Here is a 15,940-nt window from a genome sequence, read left to right as displayed (position 1 = left end):
GAAACCTGCCAGTCTGCACCCTCCCAGCAGCCTGGTGCTAAGACAGCGGGTATCCCAGGAGCACCCACAGCCGCACGGGGGCCCCGGATGCTGCAGCCGCCACTCAGGGCAGCCCCTCTGATGTGGCACCCTGGTCATTTGTCTTCCTCTTATTTGTGTGTTTTTAAGGGGAACGTCAGAGAATCTTTTAAGTTTATAATAATGTTATATTTTAATCTTTCTGCTATGGGAGAAGTAAATGACTATTGGAGAAAAATGTTTAAAAACAGGTAAAACCTAAAATACCCACCACACAGAGACCCCTGTTAGCTCCTTACACATATCCTTGAAGATTCTGCATAGAAAACGTACATATATGTGTATACACATATAGGTACAAGGTTGCATAGGTGCGTAAGTGTGTATTTGCAAGGTGTAATCATGCATATGACACGTGCCATCCCGTGATCTTCTTTGTGCACTCGTTAGCTCTCCCTTCTTATCCCAGATACTTCTGTCTTACCTGTCACCTAGACCATATCCAGATTTTCCCAGTTGACCCAAAATGTCCTGTAGATCTGGTTTTTGCAACTGGAGAGACAGTCTGGGGCCACACGTTGCATCTGGATGTTGGGTCCCTTAAGTCTTTTGATATAGTACGTCCCTTTTCTGTGACATTGACTCATGAAAGCCATCAGCCACTTTTCCATCCATCTGGTCACTGTCGTGTGGTGCCATCTAGCTCATTCCTCTCTTCCTTGTCTTCCCATAAACTAGAAGTGATGTCTGAAGGCTTAATGGATTCCATTTAACCAAAGGTGACATGTCATGTCTGATTGGCATCATTGCCGATTCTAAGATTGACCATGGACCATGCCTGGTGCCCCCCTCCTGCTGTCAGGCTTGCACCTTGTGATAAGCCCAGGCCAAATGCCATCACTTTGCTGCTATAGGGGCAGCCATTTCCCCATCAACTCTTCACCTGAGGCTTTTGACCCCAATTAATAATTGTCTGAGTCAATCATTTTATCAGTATTTGATAGTAACTTTTACTGTCATTCAGCCTTGGTAAGGCCAACAGATCAGAGACAACAGCCACTGAAAAGATAATCTGTTGCAGTTCCCAAAAGGAGGGGACAGCCCATGCCACACGGGGCCACATATGGGGAAGCACCAGTTTCCGTCAGGAGGCAGAGGGATGGAGGAGAAGACATGAGCAAGAGTCGTTTTGGGTTTCCCCAGGAAAGAGCTGGTGAGGCGGGATATGTGGGTTGAAGATTGGGAGGGTTTGAGTAACTTCTAGCTCGGTGGTGACAGGCTGTCTCCAGTTGTCTGAATCCTGGTCTGGGGATGATTAGGGCAGTGGCTCAGTGTGAGAGCCTGATGGAGCAGAAAGGAGGCCACCAAGGTGTGTGGGCTCTGAACTGGTTAGTTTGCGTATGAAAGGCTTTCTCTAGGAAAAGGCTAGCTGTCTCCAGGGTCAGTGGAGCCCCCAGATGTCAAGGCATCAGAAATACAGAAAATCCGGGGCGCCCAGCTGGCTCAGTCAGAAGAACCGGTGACTCTTGATTTTGGGGTTGTGAGTTTGAGCCCCACAATGACTGTAGAGATTATGTACATACACATATAATAAACTTTAAAAAAAAATACAGAAAATCAAAAGGCATGGCTAATATAACGAGAATTTGTCAAATAATGTTTTTCTAATTCTATCGTCCCTTTTGCCAGCTACTGCTGGCATTCCTCTGGTTAAAAAAAACACAAAAAACTTTCTTAGAAATTAAAAAAAGTTTCTGAGTTTTAGCTCTTGCCAGCTATTACACTGTTGCAATCAGAGACTTACTGATGTGCTTCAGGTCTAGTGAGATCTCTCTTCTAAATGCTGGAGATGGGATAAGTAGTCGGAAGTCTGTACCCCCCTGGAGCGTACATTCCGGGAACGATGGGGCCGGGGACAGACAGGAAACAACAGCTTCACCTGTATTTGAGTGACAAGAAAAATAATGCAGGGAAGGCTTCAAGTTCTGGGCGGGCTGGTACACTATTGACTGTGGGGTGAATGGGGTGAGGAATAAGCCCATGGACCCAATCAAAGGAGAGACGTGGAGACTCAGTGCACAGTGAAGCGAGGCTTTAATCAATGTTCTTGCAAGAGTGGGTATCTGAGGGGCAGGCACACTTGGGGAAGTTACAGGAGATAATTTATCTCCCAGCATCTAAGTCCCTCCCCTGGTTCCTCATTGGCTGAGGACTACAGAGGTTACAGTCTTACCCGGAAGTCGCCTATGCCCATGGAAAGCAAAAAGTAGTCTAACTGGAACAAATGTTCATTCTCTCCTCCCTTTGTTCTTTGGCACATGCTCATTGCAAAGCCCCCAGAAATAAGTTCTCCAGAGGGAGAGGGAAAGAAGAACTAGGAAGTGAAGTGTCTAAGGGTTTGGGACTCCACTGGGGNGGGGGAGGAGGTTGTACATATTTCCAATAGGTTATAACCTACTGTTAACTAGACAGTGTAGCTTTCATTTAGTACTTCTGAAAATGAGTCATCTCCCTTCTCATAAGAGGTAATGGGAGCAAATCTGGGAGGGTCATTGTCCAGGCAGAGGGGGAGCCCCTGGAATGTTTTCCATAGATGGTAACACCCCAAAGTGTCAGAACATGCTTTCTGTGTAGAACTTGGCTTCATTCCTGGACACAAGGTCAAGTCCAATACGTAAATGTGTCGGCGGCCACAATGTCCCATCTGTTCATCCCCCGAGTGTTCTTGCGAGCAGCTATTGTTCTAGGCACTGGGAAAGCAGAGGTGAGGGAGACAACGGGATGGGCGCCTGCCCCCACTGAGCCAAGAGTCAAGTGAGGGAAGAAAGACCATAAAATAACCTCCACACAAGTGTCCAATGCAGCTGTGCTTCCGACCCAGCCCCGGAAGTTGGGGAAGGCTCCCTGGAGGATGGGACTCCTCTCTTCCAGCATGAAGCGTGAAATGAGTCAGCAGGCTGATGACAGAAGAAGAGGATTGTTCCAGGCAAAAAAGAACAGTGGGGGTGGGAGGAGGTGGGGGAAATGCAGTGCAGGACAATGTGGAAAGCAGGTAGAGATTTCAAGATGGTGCCCGTGTCCTGACAGCAGTGGGAGATCTGAATGGAGGGGACAAGTCAGGGCTTAGAAGGCCCCTCTTCCACTGCAGACAAAGACCTGGAGGCTGGATATGGAGGTAGTCAGATGGCAGGAGACATTATGGTCCAAGGAAGCAGAGCGGGTGGTGTGGACTCAGAAGGAGGCTCTGGGGATGAGAAGATTGGACAGATTCCAAGGACAAGGAGGGAGGTGGGGTGCAGGGCCGGTGGGGGGGAGGTACAGACAAGACTTGGGGACGATAATCAGGGCAAGGGGTGGAGGAGAGGCAGCCATCTGGTCTGGCTTGAATAACACCAGGGTTCATCTTGAACTTGACATTTCTCCTTGACCTTTTTGTTTCTGTCCCCACCCCCAAGGTTGCATTAGCCGCTTGCTGAGTTTAATCAAGTTTGTTGAGCACTCGTAAATCTCCTGTCCATGTGATACTGGGGGTGAAGGGCTAATCAGTCTATTTCCAGAACCCAAAGAGGGTTAGGCTAAAAAGTAGCTTTTCCTGAGCCACCCTCCCCCGCACCACGCCTTCCCCACTGGTGTTCCTGCATCCGAGAGCCCCTCTGGAAAGAGACTGAAGCCTTTGCCTAATGCTTAGAACTGCTGAAACAACCAATTCGCCCTCTCAACCCTAATCCCATCTCCATCCTTCTCCTTAAATGGGATTTGGCTTCTAGACACTGAGACCTAGGTGTGGGCACCCTCCCCAAGTTCCCTACAAATTCCCCAGCACGTCAGCCAAGGGCCTCGGTGGGGTCACCTGGTTACGCAGAGCCAGGACTGACTGCTCACCCCGGAGGGACAGAGCCCTTCTTGCTTCCCGGGCCCATCCTGCTGCACAAGGTACATGACCATCCCCCAGTACCAGGCTTCTCAGAAACTTGGGCAAGCACAGGGCAGAGCAAGGGTCAGGACAACAGGCATTTTTCATGTGGTCAGTCTGTCCCAGGCTCACCTTCTCCGTGTGGTTTCAGGGACTTTGCTCACTAAGGAGGCTCAGTGCACTGAGGTAGGGCGGCTAAGATGGCTTTTCCGCTGTGCATAAAGCTGGGGAGCAGTAAGAGAACAGGACGGGAAAACAGCTAACTATGAACTGCTGGGCAGAACTTCTGGGGACTTCACATATTTTGAAAATACTATTTGTGAAGTGGTTATGTAGTGGTTTTCAGGAACTTTCTCTATTCTAATTGCCATAAAACATCGTGATGATAGAATTTTAAATCCAGTCTGGCTAAGTGTGACGATACCAAAGGCTAGTCAGGAAGTAAAACCTTCTCATTGGAATCTAGCTGGACTTCTAGGTGAGGTTTACTGAGAAACGTTTGAGGCTTATCGAGAAAAACAAAACACATGTTTTTTAAAAAGCACACCGCAGTGTAATACAAGCTAGACAAAGACCTTACTTAATCAAACATCGGTATTCAAGCAGATAACAAAGAAATGTCTAATGGGTCCACAGCATCTCACAAGTTGGTTTTATACCCAGAATGTTCTTGACTGTATATTGAGGATTGTTTTACCTTTCCCCAGCCCCCTAAAGCCTGACTTCCATCCCACGGTGGAAGGAGCTTCCAGGGACAGACAACATGGCAGCCAGCGGGAAGACCGGCAAGGCTGCACCAAACCATGTGATCTTCAAGAAGATCTCCCGGGACAAATCGGTAAGTGGTACAGAAGCAAGTGGTTTGATGCAATTTTTTAAGGAGTTTTTTTCAAGAATAGTCATGGGCATGGGGATACCTGGATGGCTTAGTCAGTAGAGCATGCAACTCTTGAACTTGTGGTTGTGAGTTCGAGCTTCACGTTGGGTGTAGAGATTACTTAAAAAAACAAAAAAGAAAGAAAGAAAGCAAAGCAAAAAAGAATAGGCATCAAAACCCTGTGAGGTTGAGGAAGCTCTGTGTCTATTTCCCATCTCTATCTGAGATGGGTGATCAATGAGATATGAACAAATGAGTGAATTGCACAAACACAACTTCTTTTCAGTCTCATCAAGAATTTAAGTCCTGAGACCTGCAATTTTTTTTTCATCTCTCAGTCCCCATCCACTTGCCCCCAATTTTACGTGGCTGGTCTTGAACCCATGACTTACATGTTTTCAAACACTATTTTGTCAATACTAATTCACCTGGCCCTTTGTCATGTCACTGCCTGCCTGGGGAAAGCCCTGGAGTTGGATCAAGGCAGCTCTATCTTCCGTCCCTACCCCAGCTGCTATACTCTTAGTCCTCACTTGGCCTCAGGGCCACTGGGTAAGGGAATGAGCCCCCACTGCTCTGTACTGTGGCTACATGGCCACCAATATCCTGGCAATCTGTGTACTCGGCAGAGATGAAGGCACTGTTGGCTCCATCAGGGCCACATGAGATAGAAGGGAAGCCTAATGGAAGGTCCACCCTACAGCCTCCACGGATGGGGTCTCCTTGCTCCACCTGATGGCTTCTCAGGGGCCAAAAATCTAGCTCAGCACTGTCCAGTTCAAGCTGCAGACGTTGTTCTAAAGCTTCTAGCAGCCACATTAAAAAGGAAGAAACAGATAGAATTGATTTTAACATATATTTAATATATCCAAAAAACTATCATTTCAACATGCAAATGATATAAAATTGATCACATCTTATATTCACTTTCTAAGTCATTTTTTTTAATGTTTATTTTTGAGAGAGAGAGAGACAGAGTGCAAGTGGGGGAGGTGAAGAGAGAGAGGGAGACACAGAATCTGAAGCAGGCTCCAGGCCCTGAGCTGTCAGCACAGAGCCCGACGTGGGGCTTGAACCCCATGAACCGTAAGATCATGACCTGAGCCAAAGTCGAACGCTTAACTGACTGAGCCACCCAGCGCCCCATCACTTTCTAAGTCTTAGAAGCCTGGTACATATTCTACGTTTATAGCACATGTCGGTTTGGAATGGCCATGTTCCAAGGAGCCCCCCTGTAACTAGTCGCTACTGCACTGGAAAGTGTGGATCTAGATCATTCTTCTAGTTGACTTCTCAGATGTTCCTGCAGAAGTGGTTGAGAGTTTTCCTTTCAAGGCTCTTCATACAGTTAGGTCAGTCCACTCTTTACTCAAGCAGCTTAGACCTGGAGACTGTTTCCAACACCGAGTCTATGTGCAGGACACAGAACTGTCATCATCGGCCCATTTAGACACTTAACCAGCACATGCAGCTCTGAAATCAGGTCATCAAGGGATTTCTCAGAGCTCTATTTTCTGTGCTTTGTAAAACTGAGCTTTAGCTTTTTTCCGTTAGGGTTTATCAAAGTTTAAGCCTGTCGTGGGCCCAAAGGAGACAGTCTGATCCTCACAGTGCAACACAGGAGAAACGGGTTTGCTCAGGGCACTCTCTGCCCTTTGTGCTCCTGGCTGCGGACCTTGCTGTGGGGTGATAGATAATTTGGGGATTCCTCAGCCATTCCTTTCCCAGACTCCTTCCCAGCTCGTGTCTTCCCAGCACACTTTGTCTTCACTTCTGGCAGAAGAGAGGAACCACTCCCCCTANCGAACCCACGAACCGCAAGGTCGTGACCCAAGCGAAAGTCGGACGCTTAACCGACTTGAGCCACCCAGGCGCCCCTCTTCCCCACTTTTTAAATTCCTCACACCTAGATAGACATCCTTTGAACCAAGAAACTTAGAGTTTTTGTATGTGTGGGAAAATCCATCAATTAATATCTCACATATTAAGATTATTCCAGTTGCAACCTCTGTATAGCTCCAGGCATGGTGCCTCAGGAGCCCTGGGCCCATTTCTCTGTGATCCTCTCCGCTCGGCCCTCTTCTGTGGTCTTCGTCCTCCGGCTGGTGGCAAGATGGCTGCCATAGCTCCAAGAGTCTCATCCTCACTTCCTTCCTGAAAAAGGAAGAGGCTGTTGCTTCCTGGTGTCTCTTCTTAAGAGTGGGAACATATTTTCCCAGTAGCCCTCCAGCAGACTTCTCTCATATCTTATTGGTCAAAACCGGTCACATGCCCACCCTAAACCAATCCCAAGCCAAAGGAATTGGATGGTCATCATTGGATCAGGCCGACCAAGAATTATCCTCTGGAGCTGGCCTCCTCTTAGCCTGGGCCCCCTGGGGGATGGTGAACCCTGAATGCAATTGGCAACCTTTTGTCCAGGAAGAAGGGCACGTGGTCTGTTGGCCGAACAAGCAACATGTCGGCTGCACTTCTGTGTTGTTCAGCCCCCCAACTTCTCCACCTGCCCCTGCCCCTTCTCTGCCCTCCCCTTCCAGATGCCGCAGAACTGGATGCCCTTGCTCCCATCTAAGGTTCATGCTATTTACACCTGTGCCTCATGGCCCACCTCCTCCTTAGAGTCTTACCATCAGCCTCCCTCTCTACCAGTAGTTTGTCTGAACATAAAAATAAGGATGGATTTCATGCATATTTAAAAAACTTTTTTTAATGTTTATTTTGAAGGAGAGAGAGAGACAGACAGAGTGTGGGCAGGGGAGGGGCAGAGAGAGGGAGACTGAATCTGAAGCAGGTTCCAGACTCTGATCTGTCAGCACAGAGCCATACGTGGGGCTCGAACTCACAAACTATGAGATCATGACCTGAGCCAAAGTTGGATACTTAACCGACCGAGCCACCAGGCGCCCCGGAACTCAAGCGTATTAGAGACAACAACCAAGAAACTCCCCTTAACCTATCACCTTTCCATCTCCGCTTCCTCCACAGCTAAAGCTTGAGAGAGAAGAAAATACACTCTCTCTGCCTACCTTCACCCTTCCCTCCTCCCAACCTCAGTCAGCTGCCCAACTGGCTTTCCCCTTGGTCTATCCATTCTCCACTCTGCTGCCAATGTCGTCTCTTCTATGAAATGGGGCTAATTCCTATCTCATAGGGTAGTTGTGGGAATTCAGTGGAATAATGTAGCCAGTGCTTAGCTTGGCACCTGGGACATGATAAGTGCTCTCAACGCTGTTCAGTCTTTTGTCCTGCTTAAAATGCTTCCACAGCTTCAAGGTTGGGACCGTCAGCCTCTGCATCCCCATTTGGTGGCCCTTCACCTGCAGATGAAACCATTGTTTCCAGAAGCATTCTCTTGGTTCTGGGCTTAGGATACACTGATGTGTGTTTGCTTGTTCATTTGTTTTGTCCAGAAAGCATCCTCACACCATCCTTCCCAGCCACCTGACTATGCAGTCCTTCAGGCATTTTCATCAATAATACAAATAATCTAGAAGGCATGGGGATTCACTCCAGGGTATCTGATATGAGGAGTAGATCTAGGAGATGACTGAATGCCAACAGAAATGATTGGGGCGCCTGGGTGGCTTAGTCGGTTAAGTGTCCGACTTTCGCTTGGGTCATGATCTCGCGGTTCGTGGGTTCGAGCCCCGCGTCAGGCTCTGTGCTGACTGCCAGCTCAGAGCCTGGAGCCTGTTTCAGTCTGTGACTCCCTCTCTCTCTGACCCTCCCCTGCTCATGCTGTCTCTCTCTCTCTCTCCTAGAAATAAAAAAAAAAAAATTAAAAAAAAAAAAGAAATGATTTCAGGTGTTTGTGGAAATAAAAATAGGAATTTAAGAGGCTTAGGGATGAAAGGGGCTAGGAAGGGTGCGCAGACTCGCTCATTGCTCATCGGTGTGTTTAGCAAGTGCTGATTGGAGCCCTGCTGTGTACCGACACTGTGGCTGAAAAAGGAAAGAATTCTTTTTTTTAAAATAGTTTATTGTGAAGTTGATTTCCATATAACATCCAGTGCCCATCCCAAGTGCTCTCCTCCATGCCCATCACCCTCCTTCCCCTTCCCCACCCCCATCAGCCTTCAGTTTGTTCTCAGCATTCAGAGTCTCTCATGGTTTGCCTCCCTCCCTCTCCCCAACTATTTTTCCCCTTCTCCTCCCCCACGGTCCTCCGTTAAGTTCCTGCTAATCCTCCTATACGTGCAAACGTATGGTATTTGTCCTTCTCTGCCTGACTTATTTCGCTCAGCATAACACCCTCAAGTTCCATCCATGTTGCTACACATGGCCGGATTTCATTGTTTCTCATTGCCATGTAGTATTCCATCATGTAGATAAACCACATCTTCTTGATCCATTCGTCAGTTGATGGACACTTAGGCTCTTTCCATGATTTGGCTGTTGTTGAGAGCGCTGCTATGAACACTGGGGTACAGTTCTTACCATCAAGGCACTTTCAGCCCTGTGGCTCAGAGCGGTGAGCGCTGATTAACATGGCCCTTGTGCTTCCTTAAAGGGGGCTGGCAGAGACCTTCTCCACCAGAGGCATGGAGACAGACAGGAAGAGGACTGAAACCCTGGTCATTGGTCCCCAGCTCCCCACACCCTCTTCCTCAGAGCATGGGTTCAGGGGTTCCCATACGGAAGCTCATCTGGTAGGATTTCAGGGACTCTGGAACTCCTGCCTCTTTGCAATTCCTCTAATGTGGAGGAGAAACCAGTTCATTCACAGCCAGCAGTAAGAGGCTTAACTGTGGGAGGAGCCTCATTTGCATAAATATAACTTTCCAGGGAAGTATTATCAGTGAATTCAGCAAGGTTACCTGGTTGATATCAGACCTGGGCTTGGTGGGAAAAGGTGGGAGAACAGGGACCAGTCCAAAGGAGTGGGGTGGGAAGAATTCCATGGAGCAGATTTATGGGGCTGAAGAAAGAGCACACCTTGCCTGCAATCCATTTTCTCTGCCCCACAGCCAGGCAGGGAGAGAGCGGGTAGTGGGCAAGCTGCAGGGCCAGGCAGCAGCTCTTCTCAAGACTAATCAATGGGGCGCCTATGTGTCTCAGTTCGTTAAGAGTCCGACTTCGGCTCAGGTCACGATCTCACAGTTCATGGGTTTGAGCCCCACGTCAGGCTTGGTGCTGACAGTTTGGAGCCTGGATCCTGCTTCCGGTTCTGTGTCTCTTTCCCTCTCTGCCCTTCCCCCACTCACACTCAGTCTCTCTCTGTCTCTCAAAAATGAATAAATGTTAAAAAAAATAAAATCCAACAGTTGTTAAAAAAAAAAAAAAGATTAATCAAAATGTGGTGGCTGTGGGGTGCCTGGGTGGCTTAGTCGATTAGGGGCTGATTTCCGCCCAGGTGTGATCACATGTTTCATGAGTTTGAGCCCTGCGTCGGGCTCTGTGCTGACAGCTCAGAGCCTGGAGCCTGCTTCAGATTCTGTGTCTCCTTCTCTCTCTGCCCCTCCCCTGCTCACACTCTTTCTCTCAAAAATAAATAAACATTAAAAAATAATTTTTTTAATGTGTTGGCTGTTGTGGTGCCAGGGTTTTATTTGTTTGTTTTGTTTTTTGGTTTTGTGTGTGTGTGTGGTTTCTTTTCTTTTTTTCTTTTTTTTTTTTTTTGGTTGTTGCTGATTTTTAACATGAATGCTTTAGTGCTTTAGTGTTCTTTGGCCATTTAGAATCCACATATGTTCTCCCTACAGGTAACCATCTACCTGGGAAAGAGAGACTATATAGACCATGTTGACCAAATAGAGCCTGTGGGTAAGTCGAGTTTGGAGTAAGATTGTAATTTTAATGCTGGTTTTCCTTTAAGTCATCAGACAACTGCTAGTTGTCTATTTCTTTCAAATCAGCTTTGCTAATAATCTAATTGTAAGAAGGCAAATTAAAACATGAGCGAGGAGCACTGGCTGATTGGAAATAATTTCAGAGCGTGGGGGGGAAAAAGGACTCATTTCTAGAATATATAAAGAAACTCAACAGTAAGAAAAACAAAATCCAATTAGAAAATATGCAGAAAAGAGGGGTGCCTGAGTGGCTCAGTCAGGTAAGCATCTGATTCTCAACTTGGGCTCAGGTCATGATCTTACTGTTCGTGACTTTGAGCCCAGAGTTGGGCTGTGAGCTGACAGGCAGAACCTGCTTGGGGTTCTCTCTCTCCCTCTCTCTCTCTCCCTCTCCTCTGCTCACTCTCTCACTCTGTCTCAAAAATAAATAAATAAGCTTAAGAAAATAGAGTAAAACTCTACATAAAGAAAGATAAAATACACAAAAAACATGAAAAGCAGTTCATCAGAGAAGATAGTATGGCAAATAAGCGCACTGAACAGGGTTCAACATCATTAAACATTAGGGAAATGCAAATTAAAGCACAGTGAGCTGAAATATCATTATACACCCATCAGAATGGCTAAAATTAAAAATGGTGGCAATCCCAAATGGTGGTGAGACTGCTGGGAAACTGGATCACTCATACATTGCTGGTGGGGATGTGGAGTGGAACAGCTCCTCTAGAAAATAGTTTGGCAATTTCTTTAAAAATTAAACATACACTTACCAGATGACCCAGGAGTTACATTCCTGGGCACTCATCCCAGAGAAGCAAAAACTCACGTTCACACAAAAACCTGTACACGATTGTTTGTAGCAGCTTTATGTGTGACAGCTCCAAACTGGAAGGAACCAAAACATCCCTCAATAAGTGAAGAAACTTAAGCAAGCTGCAGAACATGCGTACCATGGAATTCTACTCGGCAGTGAGAAAGAATGAGCCGCCAACGCACGCCACAGCTTACGGATCTCAAGGGCATTGTGCTGAGCGGGAAGAGCCAATCTCAAAGGCCATATGTTGTGTGATTTCACTTAAATAACAATCTAGAGATGGCCAAGTTACAGAAATGGTAGTCCCCTGGGGACTGAGGATGGTGGGGAGAAGGGGTGACCCGAGAGAGACTGCTCTCAGGTGAGGGAACCCCTCTGTATCAATTTTAGGGGCGGTTACACAAACCTCCATGTGAGATAAAATGACTTTAGAACTAGACACACTGTCCCCTGTACCCGTGGCAGCTTCCTGGTTTCAATATTGCAGGATAGTTATCTAGGATGTAGCCACTGGGAGAAACTAAATGAAGGATACACAGGGCCCCTCTGTGCTATCTTTGCAACTTCCTGCGAATCTATAATTTTTCAAGTAAAATAGCTATTTTTATTTTTTTATGTATTTATTTATTGTTTTAATGTTTTATTTATTTCCAAGAGAGAGAGAGAGACAGTGTGAGCAGTGGAGGGTCAGAGAGAGGGGGAGACACAGAATCCAAAGCAGCCTCTGGGCCCTCAGCTAGCTGTCAGCATAGAGCCCGATGCAGGGCTCAAACCCACGAACTGTGAGATCATGACCTGAGCCTAAGTTGGACACTCAACTGACTGAGCCACTCAGGTGCACCTAAAATAGCTATTTTTAAAAAGACTGTGAAAAAAAACAACAACTTGGCATTTGTAGGCACTTGAGGGTTAGAATGTCCCTGAGCAGAACATTTTCTGGAAGGTCATTTGGCGATATGTCATCAAAGCCAAATCCGGCTCTACCGTTGATAGATACAAAGATGTACCTGGTAAAGAAGTCCATCACAGTCCTCAGTATGATGGGGAAAATTGTAAACAACACAAATGCCCTAACAAGAGGGGTTTAATTAAATAATTTATGGTACATAAATTTCAATGGAGTAATCACAGTGTATAGTCATTAAAACGATTCATACATAATGTGTGTGTGCGTGTGTGCGTAAGGATAGATGTTTGCAGTATATAGTTGCGTGAGAAAAGCAGTAAACCGAGTAGTGTATATAGTGGGATCTCAGTTTTTTAGAGAAAACATCCATGTAAGTGTATATACGTCTGGAACCAAAACTCTGTGCCAGTATCTTGACAATGGGTATCTCTGATTGGTGGAAATTTGGGTGACTTTCCAATTTTTGTATAATGAACAGGGATTACTTGCATAATTAAAGAGCCACAGATACATATATAAAGAAGGCTGCTGGTCTCTTTCGTCTTCTCCACCCTCATTGTTCTCTTCTTTTCCGTGTAGATGGTGTCGTGTTGGTGGATCCTGCACTTGTGAAGGGAAAGAAAGGTGAGACCAGCTTCTTGAACTCTGAGGACCTGGTCTGGTCTGGTCTGGTCTTGGCTGGCTCTGGGGATGGGGGCGGTGGGGTGAGAGAGCCCGCTGGTGGCGCTTTCTCGCATCCATCACAGCCAGGCCCTGTCGCCCACACTCCCTCGTACAGTCTTCAGGACCCTGTCCCATTGTCCCCATTTCTCAGATGAAGGTCAAGACCCAAGGGAGCCACTTGTTCAGGGTGGCAGGACAGGTAAAGGGTGGCCGGAGCGTGGAGCGCAGGTCTGTGGGCTCTGGCAGCTGCGTGCCGGCCCCGTGCCGTGTGGCTCTCCGCCAGCGGCAAACTCAGAAGGGTCCCTCGGTGGGTTTATCCCAACAGGGGGAAATTGAGCCCTGCTGGAAGGCTCATTTTTTAAAATGCTGACTGTGGTGGTTCCGAACCACAGCATCCCAGCGTCCCTGAAGACATCTGGCAGCTGTGATGTGTGGCAAGTAATTTGGTTCTAGTAACAGTTGTGTAAACCAAGTTAGGGCAGACCCCAGTTCTCCTTGTGATGATCTTACTGACTCCGTTCCATTCTGAGTGCACCTACTTGAGTGGCTGCTACTGGCAACTACGGGGCGTCATTCCCCCCCCCCCCAGGGTGTGTCCACAGGAGCACATTAGACACGGGCCATCGCACCGGCACCAGGGGATCGTGGTGGAAATGCTGTCTCTGCCTTCCTCCCGGGGGTCCTGCTTCTCTCTGGCACCAGGAGGAGCCTGGTTTGAGCCCTGACAGCCCATGCCCTGGGCCAGAGAAGGGCGCCTGCTCTGAGGGAAAGCGCTGTCCAGTGAGGGAGGCACAATGCCCGGTCATCTCTGGGCACCTTCTCTTACAGACATTGGATGAGAGACAGGCAGTGGCTCTTCCAAGCTTGGTGGCGAGGACGCAGACAAAATCCACAACCAATGATGTCTAGGACTTGGGGCCACCGCTCCTGATACGCTTCCTGTTCAAGAATAATGCTTTGCATGCTTTTATTTTCCCCATTAAAGACTGCGGTAAATAGTCCACCCTCAAAACGTATAGTTTCGTACAATCCTTCTGGTCCACTGGAAGCACGGATTTTATCTGTTTAACCAAACTGAATTTGCGGAAGTGTTGGCTTAGAGGATGCTTGGTGGGTCCCTGAGGAAGGTGAAGGAAGCGTTTCTGGGGTCTGGTTTCACCTGTCCTCTGGGTCTGTGAGCCGCTGCCCAGCGCCTCCGCAGCCCCTGTCCGGCTCGGGTCTGTTTTGCTCCCGAGCGCGGTTTCCCTCTCAGCTCCATGCAGACATCCTGCCCCAAAGTCCAGTGACCTCGCACCTCCTGAGGTCCCTGAGCAGGGGGGTCGAGAGCAGCGGGTGATTGGACGGAGGACACAGGGGAGCCTGAAGGCAAAATAGGCGGTTCCCGGAAGGTGCCTCCCTTCCTTGGACTGACATCCCCTTTCAGGTAATAAACACAAGCCCCAGGGAAGGTGCCAGATCTGCAGAAGCTGCAGGCCAGCCAGGGCTGTGGTTCTAGATGCTAATGGGTGGGTGTCCGCGGCTGCTGCACGCCCACTCAGCCAGGCGGAGGCGCCACGCCAGTGGGATAAGCCCACCCTCCTCTTCTCTCCCTCCCAGTGTACGTCTCTCTGACCTGCGCCTTCCGATACGGCCAGGAGGACATCGACGTGATCGGCCTGAGCTTCCGCAGGGACCTATACTTCTCCCAGGTCCAAGTGTTCCCTCCTGTGGGGACCCCAGGAGCCCCCACAAAGCTGCAGGAGAGCCTGATGAAGAAGCTGGGGGAGAACACATACCCCTTCCTGCTCACGGTGGGTGACTCCTCGCCCCTCTCCCCTGCCCCGGCTCCTTCACCCGCAGCACCTTGCAGTGCTACCAGGAGTGAAGGAGGAGGGGACAGAGTAATGGCTTCACATTTGTGGGCCTTTCAAATTGTATCCTTGGAGGAAATTCTAGATTGCACGGGTTGTGACTGTCTTTTTTAAGTCCTTGAAAATAGCCTCTCGGCCTTTGAAGGCATCATTTCAACCTACGGTTTATTTATTTCCCTTTGTCTGACCACCTAATTACACGGGCACGTTATTTCCTTCGCTTGCTCATCTATAAAAAGAAAGAAGTGCCCCTCGGTTAGCCCAGACGAGTTCTAAACGTGAAAGGCTCCCTGCAGGATGGGATAGCTTGCTGAAGTCGGAAGTCGTCTGTAGCCTTGACCGCTGCTCAGTGGGTCACGGCAGATGAATGGCTCCATCTCTCCCGGGGTCCTGTCCGCCTGGTGAGACCGGGCGACCCACGGTGCCAGCCTGCGTGCCTCCGAAGGCTTGGGTGCGAGCTCAGTCCTGCGAAAGCAGCTACTGTTGTCCCTCCTAGCATGTCCGTGTGTCTTCAGATTATCTATTGCTCCAAATGTATATGCCTCACCCTTGGAAGGGAAATTCTGACCCCTGCTACAACACGAACAGACCTTGAAAACATCCGACTAAATGAAAGAAGCCAGACACAAAAGGACAGACACTGTGTGATTCCACTTATAGGAGAGGCCGGGAGTAGTCAGATTAATAGAGACAGAATGTAGAATGGCAGGTGCCAGGGAATGGGGAGAGGAGGAACAGGGATTTAGTGTTGACCACGTCCAGGGTTTCAGTTTGGGACAACGGGATTGTTCAGGAGATGGATGGTGGGGATTATTGTGGAACAGTGTGCATGAACTTCATGCCACTAAACTGGACACTTAAAATGTAAGTTTTATGTGATGCATACTTTACCATAACTTATTTTTTTGGTTTATGTTTTTATTTAGGGAGACACAGAATCCAAAGCAGGCTTCAGGCTCTGAGCTCTCAAAACAGAGCCCAAAGTGAGGCTCGAACTCACAGACTGCGAGATTNCTTCAGGCCCTGAGCTGTCAGCACAGAGCCTGACGTGGGGCTCGAACCCATGAACCATGAGATCATGACCTGAGCCAAGTCGGACGCTTAACCGA

At 48.3% G+C, this 15,940-nt stretch overlaps 1 protein-coding gene across 6 annotated transcripts in view; it reads left to right on the top strand.

The window, feature by feature from the left end:
* The first annotated feature begins 4,380 nt into the window (after window positions 1–4,380).
* The window catches only part of SAG (S-antigen visual arrestin), a 30,906-nt gene continuing 19,346 nt past the window's right edge, over window positions 4,381–15,940 (top strand). For 4 of the 6 annotated variants that reach the window (XM_077758896.1, XM_077758873.1, XM_077758876.1 and 1 more), the window contains exons 1-3: window positions 4,381–4,769; window positions 12,898–12,942; window positions 14,578–14,771. In XM_077758896.1, coding sequence (XP_077615022.1) covers window positions 4,556–4,769; window positions 12,898–12,942; window positions 14,578–14,771 — 453 coding nt within the window. In that variant the 5' untranslated portion in view covers window positions 4,381–4,555. Of the gene's footprint in view, window positions 4,770–10,510; window positions 10,572–12,897; window positions 12,943–14,577; window positions 14,772–15,940 lie in introns of all 6 variants that reach the window. The other 2 variants (XM_077758904.1, XM_077758886.1) reach the window with 1 other exon arrangement.

The sequence above is a fragment of the Crocuta crocuta genome, unplaced genomic scaffold (genome assembly GCF_008692635.1).
Source record: "Crocuta crocuta isolate KB4526 unplaced genomic scaffold, BGI_CrCroc_1.0 scaffold290, whole genome shotgun sequence".
Lineage (NCBI taxonomy): Eukaryota > Metazoa > Chordata > Mammalia > Carnivora > Hyaenidae > Crocuta > Crocuta crocuta.
The sequence above is the reverse complement of the archived record's forward strand: the minus strand, read 5'-3'. Positions and strand labels throughout refer to the sequence as shown.